At 42.5% G+C, this 10551-nt stretch overlaps 1 protein-coding gene across 1 annotated transcript; it reads right to left on the bottom strand.

Moving 5' to 3' along the window:
- Positions 1 to 820: 820 nt before the first annotated feature.
- LOC129782533 (uncharacterized) lies at positions 821 to 7120 on the bottom strand. The gene has a single exon (XM_055789665.1). The coding sequence runs from the start codon at positions 7118 to 7120 to the stop codon at positions 821 to 823; it is 6300 nt and encodes a 2099-aa protein (XP_055645640.1).
- Positions 7121 to 10551: the final 3431 nt, after the last annotated feature.

Raw genomic sequence — 10551 nt, 5'->3', positions numbered from 1 at the left:
TCCTTCTATTGTTGAACCGTATGTACCTAAAGTAAAAAAAACTTTGGTAAAACTTCATAAGTAGAGGGAAACGGTAGCATAAACACAGCAAGCACTTTGATCGTCAAAAAATGTGAGTTTTCCGATCGTTGTTTTAAGATTTTTCCCGCTAATTAAACAAACTTTTCGTATATTGTGCAGTAAAGTTCTGTTCGCCTACAGAAGAGGAACAATTTGATGTAGCGAAACTGTAAGTTTGATAGCAATAAATGAAATTAATTGCATTTTAATTTTTGCTTGTTGTGTGGGGTAACATGGACACGTTTCTGTGGGGTGAATTGGTCCTACAGGTTTGAGACTTTTCTTTTGTCTAATTGATTCCAGATGCCGCTGAATTACAAAAAGAGGATGGACAGACAACGTTGTAAGACGGAGGAGCTTGAAAGAGCAACGCAGGCCATCGAGAACGGATTTTCTTTGACCAAGCATCAAAAGTACTTGAAAATGCTCGACCAACAGTGAAAAGATTCATGCTGTAAGCTCACGAAGTGTGTTTCGGACGATCTCAAAAGCAAACGCTTTTATTTGGCGTTTATATCGCTTTAAGCTGTAAATATATTTCATTTTACGAATTCATTATTTTAATAATTATTAAATATTTACATTTTTCGTTCCTTCTTGGTTTTAAATTCAATTTTCTCCGTGATTTAACAAAAACAATTTTTTAATAAATTTTTGCTCGCACTCCTGTTTACTTGCTTTTTAATGATGGCTTCTATTCCGGATGTTTTTATCATTGTTGACATTCGTGACAGCTTTGGCAACGTCACTGTTACAGTCCTTAGTTAATGATGTGGCTGTGTTCTGCCCTGCGGTCTTCTCCCGCAACATCCCCCGCCCCGTATTGCTGGTGATTTGACCCAGCCATACCGTTATCCTCAATTTCAAGGACCGCCAATTTAGTAACTGGCCTCTGTAGAATACCGCTTTTAGTCTGTATATCCGCTCTACGAATGCGACCATCCTTTCCAGGATACACCCTAATCACCCGTCCTCTCGTCCAACTATTCCTCGTTGCTTCATCTACTATCAAGACTAAATCTCCCACCAATAGTGCCTTCACCTCTTCTAGCCATTTACTGCGATTAGCTATCGTTGGAAGATATTCCTTGGTCCAGCGTCTCCAGAACTGGTCGAGTAGAACCTGCACAAGATTCCAATTATTTTTAAGAGCAATACGTTCGTCGGTTGGTGGTTTTGTTGGTTGCACGACTCCTGACGAACTGAGCAGCAAAAAATGGTTTGGTGTTAGGGATTCCCCATTACATGGATCAATCGGAATATACGTAAGCGGCCTCGAGTTAACCATCGCTTCCACCTCAGTGACCACAGTGGAAAATATTTCGTCATCCGGTTTTTTTGGCAATGAAAGAGAAGTCAATGCTATTTTCACAGTTTTCACCATGCGTTCCCATGCCCCACCCATGTGGGGGGAAGCAGGAGGGTTGAAATGCCATTGGGTAGCGGTGTTAGTAAATGTATCAGCGAGTTTTTCGTTAATACCCCGTATTTCTTTGATCAATTCATTACTTGCGCCGCGAAAATTTGTTCCTTGGTCACTATATATTTCCTGTGGAGAACCTCTTCTGGCTATAAACCGACGGATTACAAACTTGCAGGATTCTGTAGAGAGAGAGCCTGTTATTTCTAGATGAATTGCCCTCACAGTCATACAGGTGAATAACGCTATCCATCGTTTGGTATTTGATCTACCGAGCCGAATCAGGAATGGCCCGCAATAATCTAGGCCTACAAACGTAAATGGCCTAACGTATGGTGTCAAACGGGCTGCTGGTAGTGGTGCCATTCGTGGAATTTTCGGGGTAGATTTATATACGCGACACCACATGCATTCTTTCGCCACTTTGCGAACGACCACTCGCATTTTACAAATATAGAAGTTCTGTCGCAATTCGTTCACTATTGTTTCTTTGTTATTGTGTCCGAATTTACGATGATAATAGTTGACTAGCAGCCTTGTAACATAGTGGTCCTTCGGTAGGATAACAGGCTTTCTTACTTCGTAAGGCACACATAAAGCCTCGCTGAAGCGGCTATCAGATCTAATGATTCCGTCTTCGTCCAGGTACGGTGAGAGTTTGTATAGTACACTATTTTTATTCAACTGGCTCCATTTCTGCGACCCATTTCTTTGGAATTTTGTCAATTCCATGGAAAATCCTTCTGCTTGAACTTGTCTGTAAACATAAGTCTCTGCTTTTTTCAAATCCTCTTGCAACAATCCTTGAGGATGGCTTATCGACGTCGATTTTTTACAGGTGCGTGCGAAGAAGAAGACGAACGCCACTGCTCTGATCAATCGTTCGTATTTGGAGAAACGTTCGAAGGTGATAAGAGATTCAACTCTCTCGTGTTGATGTACGCGACCCATACGGATTTCCTCCTTTGTTTCTGTCACAACGTGTTTCGAACGAGGCCAGCTTTCTTCATCGTCGTACAGGAATTCAGGTGCTTTGAACCAACGAGACTCGGAACTGGACACGGAGTTCTGGTTCCATTTTGTAGCCTCATCAGCTACATTCATCTGTGATGGGACCCACCTCCATTCGGCCATGGTTGACTCGCTCAGGATTTCTCCTACTCGGACGGCAACGTACTGTTTATAACGGCGATGGTCCGAGCAAATCCAGGACAGAACAGTGCTAGAATCTGTCCAGAATGTACGACGCTTAATTTCCAGGGTGTGAGAATCTGTGATCATCTTCGCCAAACGGACTCCGATTATAGCAGCCTGCAGTTCGAGACGGGGAACGGAAAGGGATTTCACAGGAGCAACTTTGGTTTTTGACGATACCAAGACACATCTGACTTCCCCTCGTTCCACAATTCGAAAATATGCTGCGCTTGAATAAGCTTCCTCGCTTGCATCTACGAAGACGTGGAGCTCCATATCATTGTAGTTACATCGATCGTACATGGGAAAGTAACAACGTGGAATCGTGATCAACTCTAAACATCGTAAAGAGACTAGCCAGCGTTTCCACCGAATATATATTTCGTGTGGCACTGCTTCATCCCAATCTAAACCACATTTCCATACATCTTGCAGGATAATTTTCCCTTGTATTACCAACATTGATATTAAACCAAGAGGGTCAAAGAAGCTCATAACGAAGCGAAGAATTTCCCGTTTAGTAGGCGGAGAATCGCGCTCGAAAAGAGTCTGAACTACATTGCGATCGCCGAAGGTAAATTGAAAAGCATCTTCTTCCATAATCCACTGTAGACCAAGGACTCGCCCGCATTCACTTGTTTTATCGACAGTAAATTGCTTGCATTTGTCTGTCGCATTTTCTCCCATCACTTCCATTAACTTCTTGGAGTTCGACAACCAGTTTCGCATACGAAATCCTGCCTTTTCGTGGATAGTTCTCACTTGCGTCGACACTTCCACTGCTTCGTCCACACTATCAAAGCTGCTCAGATAATCATCCATATAATGATCTTCTAGGATGGCCTTGGATGCTCTCGGGTATTGTTGTTCGAATTCTTTAGCGTTCAAGTTTTTCACGAATTGTGAACTGCAAGGGGAACACGTCGAACCGAATGTCGCTACGTTCATCTCATACACATCGATGGGAAACGAGGAATCATTCCTCCAAAGAAATCTTTGCGATTGGCGATCAGAACTGCGAATCAGGACTTGGTGGAACATTTCCTGAATGTCGCCAGTAACTGCTATTTGTCGCTGACGAAAACGAAACAGGACACCAGGTAATGATACCAGAAAATCTGGTCCTTTGAGAACCATACTGTTGAATGAAATTTGTTCTGTCTTCGCTGCTGCGTCCCATACCAGGCGTAGCTTTTCTGGCTTTTTTGGATTCACTACTATATTCAATGGCAGAAACCAAACTCGTCGGGGATCTGATAAATTTTGTTCCTCTACTGTAATCTTGTGCGCATATCCTTTTTGCAGATATTCTGCTATTTGCAGCCTCACCTTCTCATATAGCTGTGGATGCTTATTCAGTCTACTCTCCAAACAGAATAACCTGCGTTCAGCGGTCGGACGACTGTCTGGGAACTCCAAATAGTCGTATCGCCAAAGTATCCCCGTCTCGAAACGGCCTGTTTCTGTGCGCGATGTGGTTTGCTCCAAAATGACACGAGCGCGTTGATCATCCGCAGATTCCAACGTACGGACAGCGGATACTCCTGCCCCCTCAATATTGAAGAAATTTTGTACAAGGTTGTGCAGATCTTCGTCGTGTGATCGCGTGCATACGTGCACATGACGATGGTCGTGTGGATCATCACCATCTCGTATGCTTCCGTGAATAGACCACCCTAGTCTGGTCTTCGCTGCCACTGGTTCATTTGATTTCCCTTCTCGTATTTTCAAATTGGTGATGAGGTGAGTGTTGTTCAAGCCGATTAGTATAGACGGAAAAACGTTACAATAATCTTCTACTGGAAGTCCGCGCAAATGCTGGAATTGAGTTTGCATATCGCTGAACCGCAACGTTTGTTTCGGAAGTTTTAAATTAGTCACGGTATGGACATCTCTCAACGGGAACTTTTTATTGACTTCACGACCAGATATTGTTAATTGAAGAACACACGAATCGGCTTCTCTACGAGTCACATTGCCGGTCCACTGTAGACAGAGAGGATCGGCCTGACCCTCCATTCCAAGCTGATCAGCAAGCTGCTTGTCTATTAGTGTCAGCTCCGATCCATCGTCTAAAAATGCGAAGGTGTCGACGGAAATATTTCTTCCATATATTGTGACGGGGACTATTCTAAAGAGAACGCATTTTCCTTTCTCATGATGTAGGGTGACTGTTCCAGACGTTGTTGCCGGTTTGGTTTTTTCGCGCAATTTTGTTGAGTGGAGAAGTCTGTGATGCCTGTATTCACAGCCATCTATGCCGCACACAAAGCTCTTACAAGGTCGCTTTCCATGTGGCACTAAACAACGTCGACACAAATGGTTCTGCTGCACTGCTTTCCAACGACTGTCGACATCAAGTTTTTTGAATTCGAAACAATCTTTTACTTTATGTCCAATCCTCTGACATACAGGACAAGGTTTTTGTTGGTTGTCAGAATTATTGAATACATTGCTGTTTTCTTCGATGACATGCGCGTTGATGAACCTTTTCTCTTTTTGCTGTTCATTTTTGTGGGAACTTTGAAATACGGGCGGAACTATGTGGCTGACTGCTGTGACAATCGTAGACATAAACTCCCCAAACGTGGCTAGATCTGGTGATTCGAATTGGCGTTGATATAGTGCCCAATCTAACCGTATATTTGTCGGCAGTTTACCTACTAACTCATTCAGCAGCATGGGATTTTTCAAGAAATTTTCCATTCTCACTGCATTGAGATGAGCACATAAATTCTGGACTATGAGTCCGAAATTCAGCAACGTCTCCAATTTGTCCGCCTTTGGCGATGGGGTCGATCGTATTTTATTTAGAAGATTGTTTGCAATTATTTCGGGTCTCCCATAGAGCGTGTATAGGGTGGAGAGAACATTTGGGACAGTTGACGGATGTAAAAGAAAACACTTTACGGCATCGAGAGCACAGCCCTTAATGCTTCGTTGCAGCCTCATAAGGTTCTCCGAATCTGAATATCCACATATTTGCGTAGAGTTGTTGTAGCTGGTGATGAAGATTGGCCAATCGGAAGGGTCTCCACTAAATATCGGTAACTCCTTTGGAACTACTTGGCGTGCGGTAAGTTGATGGGTGCTCGGTCCAACATTGACATTAATAGGTGTACTTGCGGCTAACGATGTGGAAATAATAGGTGGTTGATTATTTAAAATAGTCATAGATGGCGTTCCGTTATGATCACAAATCGCTGCACTATGCATAGGATTGGGTGCAACGGAGGACGGGTGTTGGTGATTATGATACGCTCGAGGTGTTGTATAAGTCAATGGATGGCAATTTATTGTTTGCATTGAGTGTAATTGCGGATACATAGAATTCGATTGAACATTTTCTGTACACTGACCTGCTGGTGGCTGAACACTGGATGTCAGGCATGCTCCAAACAATGGACGCGGTAGGCTTACCTCATTCCTTATTGACGCTTGTACGTCGGTTGGGTTCGGGGGATGTGCTATAGTAGGTTGTGTAGAGTAACATAAAGATGATATGGGCTGCATCGCTGACTGCTGAACTGCATCGATGTATACCCCGCGCGGTGTCTGCTTCTGTATTTGCCACGCCTGACAAATCTCCTCCGACTGTACGGGAACTCTCTGTACATTTGCGGACGATGCCGCTCCTTGCTGCGAGTGAGTTGGATATTCACGCTGACGATACGGTTCTGATGACGTTGCATGGTGACTCTGCAATCCTGCTAATTGCGTTTGCTGAGGGAGAAGTAGCTGATTCCCTTTGGACGGAGTTAATTTAGTTGTTTGTTCGGTAGCTGGATACGTTGTGACGTCAGTTATCGGTTTGTCTGCTTGCGACGGGACAACAGTCGGGATGATTGTATTTCCGGAGACTGTTTCCGATGTCTTTATTTGCTGAACTTGTAACCACTGTTGCACCTTACCGGTACCACTCCTTGCTGATTTCACGCTTCCGCAATCACTGTCATCCAATAAACTCTGCATCATGCTGAACTTTTTGGATATAAACTCCTCCTCCATTTGCTTCTTTTCTTTCCTCTCCTTCTCCTTCCGCTCCCTTTCCTTCTGAATGGCTCGTTCCTTGAGTGCATTTTCCTTCTCTTGCAGCTCCTTCTCCTGTTGACTTTCCTCCTTAAGTAATCTTTCACGTAACCTCTTTTCCTCTTCCAACTGCTGTAGCTCGATTTGCACAGTCGCCGCTCGTTTACTGGATGACGAAGTTCTACCGGAAATAGAAGCTTTCGAGGTCAAAGCGGGACACAGTTTGCAGACAAAGTTACTCGTTTTCACGGAATCATCTACGCCAGCGCATGAGTAGTGATACCACTTGAGACACTTTTCGCATTCCACCATATCTTCCATAGAGTCTGGGTGCGAACATGAGTTGCAATTTCTCGGTGTCGATTCCAGATTAGGTTGGTTATCCTTCTTCGTTTTCGGATATGCTCCCAGCTTCATTTTATGCGTGGACATATCTTCTGTTTCCCACGGCTGAGAGTGTCAAAACGATGTGTGCAAAGGAAAAATCTTAAAGATTTGTAAGCTCACGAAGTGTGTTTCGGACGATCTCAAAAGCAAACGCTTTTATTTGGCGTTTATATCGCTTTAAGCTGTAAATATATTTCATTTTACGAATTCATTATTTTAATAATTATTAAATATTTACATTTTTCGTTCCTTCTTGGTTTTAAATTCAATTTTCTCCGTGATTTAACAAAAACAATTTTTTAATAAATTTTTGCTCGCACTCCTGTTTACTTGCTTTTTAATGATGGCTTCTATTCCGGATGTTTTTATCATTGTTGACATTCGTGACAGCTTTGGCAACGTCACTGTTACAGTCCTTAGTTAATGATGTGGCTGTGTTCTGCCCTGCGGTCTTCTCCCGCAACACATGCAGAATTCGAGATGGTTTCAATTCAACTTTTCTGGTCTGGAATCTGGCCAAGACACCTGGTATCGATCCCAAAACATTGTTACTGATTTAACATTATCCCAAAATATTTACATAAACATAAGTATGTTTTTTTTCGATGAAACACACACTGGACCAAATCACCCTACAGACGGTCAAAATCACCCCGCATCAAATTTTTATGTCTAAAAATAATCTCTTTTATTTTATGATATAATTGGTATATTGAAGCTTCATGTATTGATTAAACATTATTTATTGAGAGAAAACAAGTGTAGCTCAGTATACAATGTAACATTTTTATTTAGACCGTATTGTTTTGGAAATATTAGGCAATTTGCCTAGGTGGTCCAAATTCCCCCCTTCTCCCCTACATCTTGCTTGGAAAGGGAGTCATTGATTGCGCGGCTAGAAGCGGAAAGATATACTAAAAACATTCTTCTGCACTGTTATGATTCGATCGCTTATTGTAGATATCTGAAAAAATAGAAGCATTTATGGGAAATTGTTATGATAGAAAATTAATTCTGATATCTTCAATATTGTTTTAAAATCTGGGGACGATTCATCGCGCGGAGTGTTGGAACATCAACGAATTCTCTAAGTGCCCGCTAGTTCGATCTTTTCACATTTTTGAACGATTTTAACTGAGTGGCTCAGAAGGAAGAGGGTGTAAGTGATTTGATCGATTTCTGTTCATCAATTTTCTCTTTAGTTAATAACTCAACTGCAAAAATGTTCCAATTTGAGTTTGCTATAGAATCCGATAGATGAGGTTCTTAAACCCCTTATATTTTGAGTCTCTGAACTAGCTTGCCATCTTTGTGTCTTGTGTGGGTCAAATCTAGCAATTGACATTTTAAGCTAGTTCTGCTGATAGTCAATCAAAAAATGTTAATTGCTAGATTTGATTCACGCACGTCATATCCTATATTCTGTTTTGATGACAATACAATTATGTGTATTTAGTATTATTGTGAATATCAGATACACTCTGTACAATTTCCATAAAACTAGTTGAATTTTGCCCGTCATCTGACACATAAACCCAAGATGATTTCAATTTATGACTAGATGTGTTTGTATTGGTAACAACGATGTAATGTATGGTCTTCATGTGTATATGCAATCTCGAGGTAAACAAAAGTGTGATTATAATCTGAGAGAGAGGAGCCAGCTCGCGTTTAGGGTAAAAACACACTAGACGGCTCTCCCGCGCAGATTTTGGAATGATAAGCCGCAGCTAGTCATCTCCGATTTTTGAAATTAATCGTTCATCAGTTAATCGAATACTTTTTAGCAGTTTGTATACTGAGAGGAATAATTAGTTAGACTAATATTTCTCATTTGCTAGGAAGCCATCTGGAATCAGAAATTGTTCATTTCGCCTGAAATTCAATTATTATCTTTTGCGCTCCCCTGGACTCGTGGACGAAGTTCAATTCGCGTTGACGGCATTGAGTTTCGTTTGCGAGTTTGGGGAGCGTCGGGTATGGTGATTGAATTTTAGGATAAAACTGCAGAGGCCGTACGTTTTTTTTCTCTGGGTTTGAATCGATTAATCGACGTAAATTATTCGTTCGCTTCGATTATTGGTTGCACAGTGTTCGTGCGATCAATAATCGATTTCTGTGGGAAGTATTCGATTAATCGATTAATCGAACGATTATCGGAGATCACTAGCCGCAGCGAGAGCTTGGAGACGCGTCCACATTATGCCTATCGGCATCATTCGGCCTTAGCCGCCCGGTAAATCCGGATAAGTGAGGACGTGCGGCCCGGCTTACCGATGTGCCGAAAACCGATTCGAATCACGCCGAACCCAACCCGAAATAAGTCGGTCCGGATCAAAAAAAAGTCGAACCAAAACAAAACGAAGTAAATTCGCGTTAACGGTATTGTACTTTATGCGTGTGCGTCCACATTACATGACCAAACGAATATACCGCCCAGTACAGGCCGATCGGCATCATTCGGCATAATGCGGACGCGCCTTGATGTATATATTCAATACTTTTTTATGTAAGAATAATTTTAACGTCGGACTACGTCTTTTATTTCTATACTGGGGTGTAAGTTCAATGTTTCGAGAAGGAGAGCGTTATATTGGAGGAACTAGATTTTGAGCATTGATACCTCTTGTCGGTTGAAAGAAATGGTATGATAACCGCTTATTTCGATAAAATGTTCACACGTTATATGTTTGTTACTTATTGAAATGTTATTGCTTTGAAAACAAACTATTGAAATCCCAAAAATATGTATATAAGAAGGTGCCAGCTCGGAAATCCACTCAGTAATAATTACACAGCGGTTGAAGCATGTTATCGCTGTTCAATATTGATGTAGCGTTCATCATGAAAGCGCTGATGAACGGAGTCACCACCGAAAGCCCGTTTGTGCAAATGAAGGGCACTGGTGCGACGTGTTTATTCCAGGGGTATGACTAAAACGTCAAATCCCTCATATTGCCAGTGTACCAGTGTTTCTGAAGCGGATGGTGACTGGCGATGAAAAGTGGGTCACTTACGACAACGTGAAGCGCAAACGGTCGTGGTCGAAGCCCGCTGAAGCGGCTCAGACGGTGGCCAAGCCCTCATTAACGACCAGGAAGGTTCTGCAGTGTGTTTGGTGGAATTGTCAAGGAATAATCTATTGTGAGCTGCTTCCCTATGGCCACACGCTCAATTCGGACCTGTACTGCCAACAACTGGACCGCTTGAATGTAGCACTCATGAAGAAGAGGTCATCTTTGATAAACAGAGGCCGCATTGTCTTTCATCAGGACAACGCCAGGCCACACACTTCTTTGGTGACGCGCTAGAAGCTCCGGGAGCTCGGATGGGAGGTTCTTTTGCATCCGCCGTATAGTCCGGACCTTGCACCAAGTGACTACCACCTGTTTTTGTCCATGGCGAACGAGCTAGGTAATCAGAAGTTAGCCACAAAAGAGGCCTGTGAAAATTGGCTATCC

The sequence above is a fragment of the Toxorhynchites rutilus genome, chromosome 1, assembly GCF_029784135.1.
Source record: "Toxorhynchites rutilus septentrionalis strain SRP chromosome 1, ASM2978413v1, whole genome shotgun sequence".
NCBI classification, from domain to species: Eukaryota; Metazoa; Arthropoda; class Insecta; order Diptera; family Culicidae; genus Toxorhynchites; species Toxorhynchites rutilus.
This window is presented reverse-complemented; position numbering and strand designations above follow the sequence as displayed.